Source organism: Microcaecilia unicolor, chromosome 11 (genome assembly GCF_901765095.1).
Source record: "Microcaecilia unicolor chromosome 11, aMicUni1.1, whole genome shotgun sequence".
NCBI lineage: Eukaryota > Metazoa > Chordata > Amphibia > Gymnophiona > Siphonopidae > Microcaecilia > Microcaecilia unicolor.
This window is the reverse complement of record NC_044041.1, coordinates 96,439,554-96,454,428: the sequence shown is the minus strand read 5'-3', so window position 1 is coordinate 96,454,428 and position 14,875 is coordinate 96,439,554. Positions and strand designations below refer to the sequence as shown.

The window sequence follows — 14,875 nt, the reverse complement described above, 5'->3', positions numbered from 1 at the left end:
GCTATTTAAGCTTTGAGGCCTTGTTTATTTAGAGATGTTGAGATTTTTTATAGAGCCCCCACATCTTGTTAGCAAACTGCATGTTTCATGTTTTTAGGGGGATATATTGAAAGTTTGCTAGCTCTTATATATGTTTTCTTTTATACTTATTCTTAGCCATACCAGTATCCATTCTGAAATCCTTTTTCTCTACACTAACAAAAAACGTATTTGCTTATATTTGGAGAAAGAAACCCCCACAGTAAACAGACCCTGTATCAACTAAAATCACACAAGAGGATGGGGGTGCCCCATTTTGAACTATATCAGAAGGCAGAGTTGTTGCAAATCGTGGTTATCTGGCAACAAGAGGCTAATACACCTTGGTCATGAATTAAACAGCAATGTCTGGGAGAGGTCCCATTATGGACCGTACCTTGGCTTCCTCTGGAGCACCTAAAACCCCTTATGCCATGTCTTAATTTTGTAATGCAAGCTCCACTGGCAACATGGGTTAAAATTAGATCCTAGGTGTTTCCATAATAGTGTTACCATCTTTCTATATCAATTTTATATGCAACTCGCTTTACTCCTGGGGCGACTGATAGTACATATGTTAAATGGGCTACAAATTTCCTGACTGAGGGAGAACTTCTTTCATTTCAAGAACTACAAGAGGCATATGGGCTGGTGGACAGGGAGGCCTTTCATTATAGACAACTAAGATTTCATATTTTGTCGAGCTAAAGAGGAATTATGTTTAGCAGCAACCAACTTAGAATTAGCATTAAATTCAGGCACTGGTGGTGGTGGTGGGGTGAGGGTGTCTTGATTATACAAGACTTTATTGAAGGATGAAGTCCTTATAGCGAAATATATCACTATTATTATTCTTTATTAATTTCAAATTATACACCAAGTATTACACTGGTAAAGAAAAGGTACATTTGTCCATAATTTTTAAAAGAAATATTCAAAGAAATAATGAATCCTAAGTACACACTAGTCCTCAAAATTAGATCCAAGATTTACAATAACCGGAGAATATAGTAACAATTTTAAAGAAAACAAAAACCGGTCTGGGTTTTTTTTCCTTTTTCTATTCAAGCATGTTCTTTTCACTTCAAAGATCTTTTAGCAGTTATAAATTCACTAAGTTGTACAGATTCAGAAAAAACATATTTGACCGATCGATAACAGACAATGCACTTACAAGGGTAACGTAAGAAAAATGTTGCACCTAGCTGGAGAACTCCTGGTTTCAATAATAAAAACTGTCTGCGTCTTTTTTGAGTCTCCTTAGAGACATCAGGAAATATACATATCTTAAAGCCCATAAATTCTTTTTCTCTATTTTTAAATTATTTCTTCATTACCATAATTTTATCAATAGGAATAGCTAAGGTAACTAACAATGTAGCCGGAGCTACTAAGTCCTCTGTTGGTGTCTCCAAAATCACTGATACGTCAAGTGGTTCCTCTTGTTGTTGTATAGAGGGCCCAGATTTCGATTGTGGTAAATAATTAACTTGACTCATAGGTGGAAAATTTTCATCTGTGAATCCTAAAATTTCTTTCATATATCTGGCTAACATTTCTCTTGGAGGAATAGTTACAGCTCTCGGAAAATTCAAAAGTCTTAAATTGTTTACTCTGAGAGTTTTCCAGATTTTCGATTTTTTTTCCTCATATTAGTAAAGTCTCTTATCATATTAATTTGTACCTCCTGCGTTTTTTCCACTTGTACCGAGGTCTTAGATTTTCCCATTAACTCTTTATTCTCTCTTTCTATTGATTCAACATTTTTTTCTAAGTTTTTTTTACTCGTGACTCCAAGTCCAATATTTGTGGGCACAGTACTTTCCATAAATTAGCAATCAAGCCCCATAAACTTTCCAGGGTAATCTCCGCTGGTTTATCTTGAAAGAAAATCAAAGTACCTTGTCTTTGTGTCTCCTCGGCCAATGTCTTCTCTGCTTCTGTATTAGTAAAACCCCCAATCTTCCTCCTGCAAGCTGAACACTATTTTCCAGGCTTGAACGAGGGCTCTCAAATCCTTCCGCCCCTCGACTCTCCGTTGATAGATCATTTCCCCCCAGAAGCTCCGCCGTTAGCCCAATTCCTGGGTACTTCGGAGACGACGCCGAGACCGGAGAGAGAACAGCCTGGGGTTGCGGAGGGGGTGCTCGTTGGTCGGGGCTAAGGGTGACATCATGCACAGACGGCGTCTCAGTTCCTCCGTTTGTCCCGGACGCTGCCAGCGTGCTGCCCTCCAACCTTCCAAAAACCTCCAGTCTCCGCAAATATGCATCAAGAGGGCCGATCTGTGAGGAGGTAAGTCGACCTGGGGGAACAGTGGCTGTTGACCTGCCTCTGCGCTTCGGCATTTCGCAAGAAAAAAATCAGAGCGTGGAGACCTACGACCAGTTCAGGCAGCCATCTTGGATCACGAAATATATCACTAAATGGGTAACACTGCTGGCATGTACTTATGAACCCTGACAACAGGAGAGAATGTTTCAATATCTGTTCAAGGTTTCGAATGCCACTCATATTATTGTAAATGGGTATAAGATATATATATATATATATATTACCATTGGTATTATACACCTGAGCAACTGTTTAAGAAATATAGAACAGGTACAACATTATATTGGCGCAGTTATGGGGAGCGAGGCTCCTTTTTTCACATCTGGTGGACATGTCTGGCAGTGCAAACCTTCTGGAAGGCATTACTTCATGAACTAAATACATTACTGCCCATTACCTATTTACTAAGGGCTGACTGCTGTTTATTACATTAGAAGCCCGTGGGCATGTTTTTACAGCAGCTAAAACTATCTTAGCTCAACTTTGGAGACAGTCTGCTCTGCCACCACTTGAGACTGTTTTAAAAAAAAAAAGTGGACTATTATTGCCTGATGTCCCAATTGACAGCTTCAAAGTATGGCAGAATTACATCCTTTTGTAAGATATGGGATATTTACACTACCTGTAGAAAAGCTACCCAAACTGAGTTTGTTAACTTGTTTAACAGGAATAGCCAATCATGACCTGTCCAGTTTCTTTGATGACTATATATGGTGATGGAGGGGAAGGAGGAATCAAGTTTCAAAATGCAGCAAGCTGTTGGATATATTATGATTTCAGATTGGTTACCTGTTAATATTGCTGCTTTCCTGCTTGTAATATTGATGCTTACTGTTGGATAAACAAACATTTTAAAAAATCCAGTTCATTTCAGAACGGATGTGGCTACTAGACTCATCATAATATAAAACCAAGTACAAAAGAAAGGTACCTTTCCAAGGACAATATCTGAGAGACCTGATTTTTTAAGAAACAATGCAGCTTCAGTAGGCCCCACTCTTCCAGCATGGGCAGGATCTACCTGCAAATAAAAAGAAAACCATTCATGAAGCATTCCGATGCTTAAAGAGAACAGTTTATCAACATATTAATTTGGGTCAGTGTCAAAAGTTACTTGAACAAAGAGCTTTTACCAACAGGACTGCATTTTTTCACTAATGCAGTATTTATCAATCTTTGTTATCCTGCACTACACCTGTCACTGGGTTCACTTTGTCATGGCTTATCACCCTCCCATTCCCCCAACATAACCACTTTCCCTTCTCTCGTCCCTAACCCATTGGTAAGAAATTCTGCTCACTGACACCACCTGTTGACCATAGACAACTGAGCATAGACTGGGAGAAAGAAAGATTAAGGGGCCCTTTTACTAAGCAATGGTAAAAAGTGGCCTGCGCTAGTTTTGGCACGTGAAATTGGCATGAGCTAGGCCATTTTTTACTGTGGTGGGAAATAGGCTTTTTAAAAAATGGGGCAATAATATTAAAATTAGCACACAGCTATTTATTGCCTGAGCCCTTACCACCACCTATTTAGAAGGCAGAAAGGGCTCACGTGCTACCTGTGTGGTAATCGGGCAGTATGTGGCAATGTGGCTAAGCTGCAGATTACTGCCAGGAATGTCCCCCGTGGTAGAAAATAAGGAGAAATTAGACCTTACCTGCTAATTTGCTTTCCTTTAGTCCCTCCAGACCAGCCTAGCGACTGACTGATAGATTGTGCACGCCTTCCAGCACATGGAGACTGAGAATTCTGACTCATCCGAGAGAGCCAATAAGAGCCCTTGCTAGATAGACGAATCCAGCATACAGTGCCAAAGCAGAAAGATAAAAAGCCAGAATCTGTGCACCCAGGAACCTGAGCAGCCAAGGACACAAGACTAATAACAAGCCTTTGTGACATACATAATAACAAGTCTGTGTGACATACCTAAAGTGCCTTTTTTTTTTTGGTCAACAAAAGAGAACCATAAACCAACAACATAGCTCCCCTCGAAAAAACAAACATTCCTTGAAAAAACTAACATACAGATGCCTACGCATATATATACACATATAGATACACAGCTGAACGGGAGGGATCTGGGCCAGTCTGGATGGACTAAAGGAAAGCAAATTAGCAGGTAAGGTCTAATTTCTCCTTCCTTAGTGTCCTTCCGGACCGGCCCAGCGATTGACTGATGGGAAGTACAGAGCAATGAAGTCATGGGCGGGACCCCAGTAACCCCACTGTGAAAACTTGCACCCTAAACACTGTATCTTGATGACCCAGCACATCCAACCTGTAATGCTTGGAAAAAGAATGCAACAAGGACCAAGTCACCGCTCTGCAGATTTCCAACGGAGGGACTAAACACCGCTTGGCCCAAAAAGCTGCCGGACCCCTAGTAGAGTGGGCCTTTACTCCTGTAGGAACTGGCTTGCCTGCCAAAGTATACACAGAAACAATCATCTCCTTGAGCCAACGACAAATAGTGGGCTTAGGAGCCGCCTGCCCCTTTCATACTCCTCTGATATGAACAAGCAAGCAATCTGTCTGCCGAAACTCATCCGTGAGCTTCAAATAGCATTTGAGCACCCTTCTGACATCAAGACACTTGAGGCAGCGCTGTTCTTCCGAAACTGTGGAAGACCCCAGGATGGGCAAAACCATCGACTGAGAAACATGCAAACACGACAAGACCTTGGGAATAAAGGAGGGAATCAGCCGCAAAACCACACAGTCCTTCGCAAACTCCAGGAACAGCGACCAACAAGAAAGAGCCTGCAACTCCAAACTTCTCCTAGCTGAAGCTATAGTCACCAGAAAAAAACACCTTGAGAGTCAAGTCCTTCAAAGTACAGGACATCAGAGGTTCAAAGGGAGGACGAGACAAGGCCAAGAGAAACAAATTAAGGTCCAACAAGGGAAATATAACCCGTGTGGGAGGCCGTACAAGACCCGCTCCCCTTAAAAAACAAACTACATCTTGATGGAAGGCTATGGATTTACCCTGAACTCGACCCCTGAAGCAAGATAAGGCTGCAATCTGAACTTTAAGAGAGGAAAGCGCCAAACCTTTTTCGAGTTCCCGTTGTAAAAAAAACCAGAACCTGTGCTACGGAGGCCCAAAAAGGAGAAATACTTGACTCGTCACACCATACCTCAAAAACTCTCCAAGTCGTGATATAATTAAGAGAAGTGGAATGATGTCGAGACTTCAGCATGGTGGCAACTACCCTCGCCGAGTAACCTCTCTTAGCCAACCTCGCCCGCTCAAGAGCCAAGCCGTAAGACAAAATCAGCCGGAGTCTAGATGAAGTACTGGTCTCTGAACCAATAGCCCTGGGCGTTCTGAAAACCTACCAGACTCCGGAGGTCGGTGTACCAGGGCCTGTGAGGCCAGTCCGGGGCTATCAGAATCACCCGACCCCTTTGAGCTTCTATTTTTTGGATCAGGTGACCTAAGAGAGGCCACAAAGGAAAGCATACAGCAGGCCCCTCTGGCCATGGCTGAAGCAGCGCATCGATTCCCTGAGCCTTCAAATCCCTCTGGCGATTGAAGTACATTGGCACTTTCGCATTGACTGCTGAAGCAAACAAATCCATGTCCGGAAGTCCCCAGCGACACACCAGTTCCTGAAACATGTCGTCACTGAGAGCCCACTCCCCGAGATCCAGAGTGGTGCGACTGAGAAAATCTGCCTGTACATTTTCTATGCCTGCCACGTGAACCGCTGAAAGAGGTAAAAGATGAATCTCCGCCCAGCTCATTAACTTAGCAACTTCTTGCTCTAACTGAAGACTTTTTGTCCCTCCTTGGCGACTGACAAATGCTACCGCTGTAGCATAGTCGGACATGATGCGAACAGGCCAGCCTTTCAGGAATGGACAGAATGCTTAAAGCCTGTCCAGAGTAACCCCAACGACAGCCAACTTGGAGCGAGATCAGCAAGGAGACTCCAGAAAGGCGTCTCACAAGGGATGCGCAAACTCTAAGGCATACCCTTCTCAAATAACCTCCAAGACCCACTGGTCAGTGGTAATCTGGGCCCACCTCTGGACTAACTGCACCAAACGTGCTCCAACAAGAACCAGAGGCTGGGCCCCAACACCTTCATTGAGGGGGACAAGTGGGAGACTGGAAAGAGGTTCACAAGTCTTTACCTCCTCTGCGAGCACCACAAAAGGACTGAGTCCTTTGGAAGAAACGTGACTGCTGTGCCTGAGCCGACCTGCCCCGTATGACACACTGAAAATCACACCCTCAACTGCAACTCGAAAATAGGCCATGACCTGAAGACTTAGGCCGGTCTTCCAGAAGTCTCAGAACCTTAAGTTTCCCCTAGGCTGCATACCAACTTTTCTAAATCCTCACCAAATAACAGGGAGCCTCAGAAAGCAAACTTGCTGAGCTTAGACTTAGAAGCTGCATCCGCTGACCTCTCAGCCACTCCCAACACCATAGACTTAGCCAATGCTCGCAACAGGTCATACAAGGCATCTTCTAAAAAAGCTGAACCCATCTCCAGCTTAGGTACTTCTGCATCTATAGAGGTCAAATCATCAAGAGGTCCTATCAAGCACCATCTCGGACCACCGGAAGCTCTAGCCACCAAGGAGCCACAAATGGCTGCCTGCACTGCTAGGCCGAAACATCAAAACTACTTTCGAGTAACACCTCCAGCCAACAATCTTCCACATCCTTAAGCACCGTACCCCCATCTACAGGCACTGTACTGCGATTCGTGACTGCCAAGACTACTGCATCTACCACCGGGGGCTTCAAAAGAACCTTGCCAGCTTCTGGGACCAGATAAAGGCAGACCATGAACTTGGCAGATCTGAACACCGAGTCTGGGGCACCCCAATGAGCTTGAATGACATCTCTGATATCTTGATGCATGGGAAAAGTCTTACCTGACTTGCGGACTCCCTTTATCATAAGGTCTACCTTGCAGGGCTCAGAAGCCGGAGGTTCCTCCTCCTCAAAATGTAAAGTGTAAGATACCAAGGAAATTAATTCCTGAAGATCTTCCTTGTGAAAAATTCTAAGCACCAATAGATTCTCCCCCTGAGAGAATCCATCTCGGCCCCTAAGTGATCAGAGACTTCATCTAAGGGATCCCCTTGAGAAAATTCCTGGTCTGCAAGACAGGGAAAGTCTTGATCTGAGTCTGACTCTAAATCTTCCTCCCAATCCCAGGACCTCCTAGGCCTTTTAGCTGCCACCACCTGACCCTTCCCCAGATTACCTGGACGAGAGGAAAGAGGAGATGACTTTTGCAATAAAAAAGCCTTGTACATTTGCATAACAAACTCCGGGGGAAATCCTCCCACAGGTCTGGCAGAAAGAATAGAAAAACCACTAGACTGCGGATGTACAGGAGGAGGAAATCAGGGAACCAGCTGCTCTGCCGAGGAAGACAAAATGGCAGCGGTTCCAAACCGCAGGAACGTCTGAGTGGATCGCCGAGTCAGCTCCCCCCGAGATCAGCAAAGCCAAGGTAGAGGGACCCGGGTCCAAGGCTCCTTCTATGGTGGTGCAAAATTTACAATGGCCATTCCCGCCAACACCGCGGCGCTGACAGACCACGCAGTGCCAAAGCTTCTCTGCCATGCCAGCAAAAAATCTGCGACACACCTCGAACTCCCCGCTGCTCTCGAAGCGTTTTTTTTTTTTTCAACACGCTGCCAGCAGAGGGGAGAGCTTAGAGGCACTATAAGAAACGGGAAAGAGGAGAGCCACCTTGCCTGCTCACTGTCCGTTCCTGCAAGGCCCTTTTTCTTTTTAACAAGATTAAACAAGGCTGCCTCTCCCAGACTCAGAATCTCTTCCCCTAAACAGTCTGAGACGCTAAGGACCCACACAGTGAGCCAACAAGACGCAGGGAGGACTAGTGAGGAGGGACCCGGCCTCCGAGGTGTAACACCTTCGAGGCAACAAGAGGCCCCCTCGGACCACTGCCTCCAAACAAGGTTCCCAGCAGATAGGTGCACAGATAAGAAGTGGGGTTTTTTTTTCCTTTTTTTTTTTTTTTAGTAAATACAGAGAAAAAAAATGAAAAAGAAGAGAGAGACTGACAGGGCTCACCACCTTCCACCTGCTGGAGACTGAGAATACTGGATTCTTCTATCTAGCAAGGGCTCTTATTGGCTCTCTCGAATGAGTCAGAATTCTCCACCTGCTGCAAGGCGTGCACAACCAATCAGTCAGTTGCTGGGCCAGTCCAGAGGGATGCTAAGGAAAAAATGATTTTCTACCATGGGAAACTGTGTGCATCAACTTTGGAACTACTGCCTGGCGCCCGCACTACCCACAGCATTAGGACCGGATTTGGTGCACGCGCAGTAGCCCTACCTTGGCTTAGTAAAAGTTCCCTGTGGTGAAACAGGGGACTTTCTTGCATGTGATCTGTAATGGATCCAGCACCAAGTATAAGCGAATCATGGACCCGGAAAGACGAAAAGGAGCATTCAGAACGTCCCACTGTGCTTGAATGATGTCCCTTATATCTTGGTGCATTGAACAGTTTTACCAGCCTTCCTAATTTGAGAAACAGATCCACCTTACGCTCCCTAATTACCTCAGAATCCTCATCAAAGTTTAATGTAGAAGTGACCAAAACTATAAGATCCTGTAAATCCTCCTCAAGAAAAATCCTTACAACAGAAGGATTTTCACCAAGCATGAAATAATCTGTTACTGGGTCTGCAGGGGCAGCTTCCTCAGAAAAAATCTGTCTCTTCTATTGCAAGAAAGCATCTCAGGATCAAACTCCATATCAGTTTCTTCATCTACAGCCCAAAGAAACCCTAAGACATTCGAGAGAAGATCTGAGACCCCCTGACCCCTCAGGAGGGAGAGCTGATCAGATTTGTGCATCAAAAACGCTATATACATTTGCAAAACAAATGCTGGAGGAAAACCTCCTTGAAAGTCTATCCCGAGATGTCCCCTGTACCAAAGACACGTCTAAGAGCTAAAGAAGAGAAGTCTGAAGCTGAGAAATGTGGCTGTGAAATGGTGGCACTTCCTGCCAAAACTAGAGCTGGAGACTGAACAGCTGTTTGTACCAGAGGAGAAAATGTGGCTCCCGATACTCCAACTCTGAAAAAGTAGTCAGAACCTTCTTAGAAGTAAAAAACTTGCAAACGCCAGATGCCATAAGCCCCATGCGCTGGCATACTACACAACACCGCAACTTCTCCACTATTATATTAGAGCGCGTCCTTTTTTTCTAAACACAAGAAAACAAACAAAAAAAGAGCTCCAAAAGAGCACAACTACTAATTATTGCTGCAATACAAGATGCAGCAAGCCAGAAACTGAGCTGCTTTTCTCTTTTGGCGCTTTTGAATTTTTTTTTTTTTTTTTTACCACAGTGAAGCAATGCGGCTGTCTCCCCCTGTCCTCAGAATACCCTTCCCTCAAAGGGGCTGAGGTTAGTGCTGAATAGATAACAAATTTTTAGCAAATTGCAGTAAGTATAGAAGTCGGGAAGTAGTTGTGGGGGAAGGGACCCTGCCACTCGAGTGTAACACCCCCAAGGCTTCAAGAGATCCCCTGCGGGCCTCAGCCTCTGTTATCAATCAAGCTTGCCTCTCTTTTCTTAACTGTTGAACAGAAGAACATAGAGCTGAAATAATATAAATATATGGAGAAATTAGGACTTAACTGATAATTTTCTTTCCATTAGTTCTTCACAGTATTCCAGGACGAGTGGGTAGTTATGTCCATCGACCAGCAGGTGGAGATAGAAAATACAGAACTGAACACCCTGCTAGCAGCTCAGCTCCTCAGTATCAGTCCTCAAGCAAGGAAGAAAGAACGCCCAATCAGGAGCATGGTCAGCAACAAACACATCCAGCCCCAAGAACTATCCGAAGACAAGGTCCCTGGAAAACAGGATACAAAGACTGTGCATAGAGCCACCAATCAGGGCGTGGAACCATGGAAGGGCTCCTGGAATAGTGTGAAGAACTAATGGAAAGAAAGTCCTAATTTCTCCTTCCATTACGTTCATTCCCACTATTCCAGGACGAGTGGGATGTTCAAAAGCTATCCCTATGAGGGTGGGAAGCCGAACCTGCCACAAGCAGAACTGACACCCCAAATGTAGCCGCTGCCTGCGTGGCCCCCGCTATACCATCATGCTACTGAAGGAAAGCAGAGAAGCCTTTGCCCGAGACGTAGTCACACGACCAGGAGAGCGTGCCTTCCAACTTTAGGAGGAGAAGAGCCTCCCAGAATACAGGCCGAGACCATGGCCACCTTCGCCCACCGGGCAAAGGAAAACTTGGATGCCATGAGACCCAACTGCTGTTTACCAAACTGCACAAAAGGTCTAAGCAAAAGGCAGAAGACATCGGGAACCTCAAAAAAACACAGGAGAGCCCTGTGAAAGTCCAGAAGCCTGCAAGAGGCATATAGACGACTAAATAAAAAGAAACCTCCCCTCCGAAGGGACACCACCTTGTAGTGGTGGAGGGGCTTCTGTGTTTCAATGACAGAGGGCTATGTTGAAGGGTTACCCATATCAGACAGGCCTCTGAGGAGAAACCAGACAAAGAGAGTCCCAAACTAGGGAGAGTAGAAAGATGGTGACCTGAAGCTCGTACGCTCAACGGCCCAGCTGTCCTCTGAAGTTTTGTCTTTGTTTACTTGAAATTTCCTCTCTGCAATTGCAGTTACCTTAACTGAGAGGAAGGGGACAATGCGGTGTCAGCCACCGATGGCCAGTGTTTTGTCCCCTGTGCAGCAAGTGTGGGACCGGTGCGCGATGAGCTGCCCACAGATGACTGGGTTGATGAGTCCATTGATTAGTGCCGGTGAAGGAGCGTCGATGCTCTTGGACCTGGAAACAACTTAATCGCTCTCAAATCATTTAACCACCATGTCCAAAGGAGTAGAGGAGTAAGTTAGGAGTGTATGCTGAAACAGAAGTCGTTTACAGCTGAACCTGTGTCGGCGATGCCACTCCTAAACCCGTAAGAGCTATCAGCTTGGAGTTTTTGGCTCCTGTGGAGGTTACATTGAATATCATCTGGAAGGTGTGCCAGGACCTAACGGTGGTAGTAAATAATTTTGCTTCAGATATAATCTTATTAGTGAGCCACATGGATAATCTAATCAAATCTTATGAGAATGAAAAATTGATACAGCAAATGAAGTTCTACAGGAATAGGAAACGGTTAAGATTTTGAAAATGTTAATGGACCAGAAAAATTTGAGTAAAATGAATATTGTTACAGATGATTAATATCGAAATTGTTGTTTTCCCAGAGTTCCAGGTATGACTCCTAAAGTTTTTGTTCCCTCTGAAATGATTCCTCTTAGTATATTAATTCAAAAGGAGTGAAGCCTGTGAAACTGGGATTACCTTAATCAGTGGGAATTAGATCAGAGATTTAAGAGTTTTTATTGTTAAATAATTTCTGGTTTTAAAAGGGGAAAAAATGAAATCAGGTGTATTGTTTCCAATAATATTGGACAATAAGTATGTTTCCAACGAAATTAATTGACTATACACCGTTTTGGGTTTGAGGAGGCCAACCAGATGATCAATGTGGAATAATGATTCAGATAAATAATAACTGGGGATAATCAGGTTAATACCACGTTTTCTTGGTTTACTGTTTAATTGATCTCGTCTTGTTTCACACTCCCTATTTATTTTGTGGTCTAAGAAAGAGAAAGATTGTATATAATTCATTTGTCTAGTTGAGATTGTTTTCTTCTAATATTGTATTAATGTACAGTCATCTCTGTATTACTGTTTGCAAGTGACCCTTGTAAAATGAAAAATTATAAATAAATGATTGAAAAAAAAAAACCCAACAAGCACTCGGTCAAGAAGGATGGTACTGCCCGAAACGAGACCCCTGCCACCAAAACAAAGACGGAGAAAGGGCCTAAGGAGGAGCCTGATGTTGCAAGAAGCAACAGGCCAACGGAAGCGCCCCAATAACACAGAGTTCTATGTGAGAACTATCAGGATCACCTAGCGACGGGGCACAAATGGAGAGTGCTGCAGCACCCGAAAGACCAGCATAAAATCCCATTCGGAAAAGGCACGCAAAGGGCAACATAAGCAACCCACACCTCTCTGAAAACGAATCACAACCAGAAGAGCCGCTAAAGAAGAGGTCTGCCAACGACCCTGAAAGCAAGACATGGCTGCCACTGGAATGCACAAGGAACCCAGCGCTAGCCCTTGATACTCCCCTCCTGCAAAAATGCCAGGAAATGGCCCAAGGAGGAAGCCAAGTACTGTCAGGCGCCAAGGAAGAAGAGCACTTCCTAGCCTGCAGCAGGAAAGCCAGGACTGAATCCAATAATCCTTCTTCCTCAGCCGAGCCCTCTCAAGGGCCAGGCCGGAAGACCAAAGGGAGAAGAATCCTCCATGACCACCAGGCCCTAACAGAAGAACCTCGAACCTGAGGGAATCGCAGTAGCTCTCCAACTAGGAGCTTCACGAGATCTGCATAGCACAGGAGCCGTGTCCAGGCTGGAAAGCAGGAGCACTGTATCCCGAAGGTCTGCCACTCTCCCCCACTCCCGGCCTAACCAGCACAGGGGAAGGCCTACAGGAGTCCCTCACTCAGACACAAATGCAGCAGGGTGTCCAGACCCAGAGAGTCCTCTTCCCTGCGACGGCTGAAGAACCGAGGAACGTGACATAGGAATAGGCCAAGAGAACTAAGCACCATCGACACATCAGCAGCTGTAACGGCTCGACCGACTGCTCCCAATCGTTGGAAGTCCGAGCGTGCCGCTAAGAATGTCGGTCTCCACGAAAGGGACCCCTCAAAACAGCTGAAATTCACAACAGGTGTCTTTCTGCCCCGGTCATTAACCAGCTGGGCTCCAGAGCCAGCAGACTGCTAGGAGCCCCCCCCCCCCCCCCCCACCTTTAACTAGAAGAGGCCAGTGCCATATCAATGTCCGAAAAGGCCCAAACCAAAGCATTCCCAACAGCGGGGCAAAAGCCTCCAGAGCTTAGCGCAGCACTCACAGCTCCAGAGGATAGAGGGCCAATGCGCCTCTACTGGAAACCAAGAGCCATGCCAGGGGACCCCCGCAAAAGGCCCCCCCAGCCCAAGAAACTGTCAACTGTAGACCCCACTTCCCAAGGCAGGAGCGGGGAGGGCCTCCCTAGGGTCAACGACTGGTGAAGCCGCAACCACCTCAGGTCTGTCTGACCGCCAGCGGCAAAGAAGCCAGAGGCTGTAACCCTCTGAAATCGGAGACCAGGAGCTGAACAGAGCCCTATAAATTGGCTGCATCAGAGGGTAGGGTACCACTTCCAGGTCCGCTGTCACAGAACCAAGGAGCTGCACAAAAATCCCAGGCTGGAAACTGGGAACGAAGCAGAAGCGAATCCAGTGCGCTAAGTTAAAGCGCCGTCCCTCTTTGAGAAACACTCAAGCTCACAGGGAATAAAAAAAGAACACCTAGATGCTCCAAGTTGGTGTGCTGGCACCAGCCAACCCCACTGAAATTGAACATCTAAACCAGAAAAGAAAAACCAGGAGGCGAACCATTGTAGAAGGAGCCTCTATACAGGCTTGGGAAAAAGGAGGCTCTGATTAGCCAGCTGTTCAAGTGCAGGAGGAAAAGAATCCTACATCCCCGCAGAAAGACCGCTACATGCACGACCTAGGAAAAAGGTCCCCGGGCCCGTGAGGAGACCAAATGGTCGGGACCAGAATTGGAAAAGAACTGAGGAAGCAGCTCGCAGAGGGGAAGGTAATTATGCCTCCGTGGTCTCAAGAGCAGAGACAACTCTCTCTGAACATAAGGGGAGCACAGACCTCAGTGTCACCATCCGAAAACGGACACCGGTGGACCCCTACAGACCCCGATTGGGTTGCACTGCTCCCATCTTCCTGGGAACCCCAAAATAGGAGAAGAACTGACCAGACCATGCTCGGTGGGAGGGATGGGAACAATGGCCCAAAGGGCCAGCAGCACCTCAACTGAGCTTCTGCTCTGAGCTGCCAGAGGCCCCCCCCAACAAGGAGACTGTAAGAAGAGAGGAGCTACCGGAGGGGAAAACTCCAACTGGAAGCCATCACCCAGAATAACCAGCGCCAGAGCTGAGGAAAATGTACACCATATGTCCCAAAAGGCCTGAAGCGGCCCCCTGTAGGCCCAGAGGGACCATCCGGCCTGGCTACATTGGGATTGCCAGGAGACAGCAGCCACTCACTCTCAGTGCCCTGCCGGCTCTCCGTTCTCTGGAAGGAAGATAGCCGGGTCCGAAACTGAGCCCTCTGGCCAAAGGTCTGATGACCAGAACTACACATGGAGCTGTCATGACCAGGGTACCTGCTGAGCCCACAAGGGCCGGTCTTGACGAATGGAATTTCCTTCTGATCTTACAGACATCTATGGAACACTGTGATGTTTCAGATTCGATCCCGGGCAGAAAACTTTGTGCTATAAAGGAACCATTTTGACCCCAATTGCTCGTAGTCATATTCTCAATTTATAAATAGATCCGGGGTGGCATGGTGGTCTACAGGCGTGATGTGGGTG

At 46.0% G+C, this 14,875-nt stretch overlaps 1 protein-coding gene across 4 annotated transcripts in view; it reads right to left on the bottom strand.

Annotated features, from left to right (window-relative positions):
* The window catches only part of EPS15L1 (epidermal growth factor receptor pathway substrate 15 like 1), a 425,390-nt gene that overhangs the window by 347,403 nt on the left and 63,112 nt on the right, over positions 1-14,875 (bottom strand). For all 4 annotated transcript variants that reach the window (XM_030218157.1, XM_030218156.1, XM_030218158.1 and 1 more), the window contains exon 3: positions 3,284-3,373. In XM_030218157.1, the coding sequence (XP_030074017.1) occupies positions 3,284-3,373 (90 nt within the window). The remainder of the gene's footprint in view (positions 1-3,283; positions 3,374-14,875) is intronic.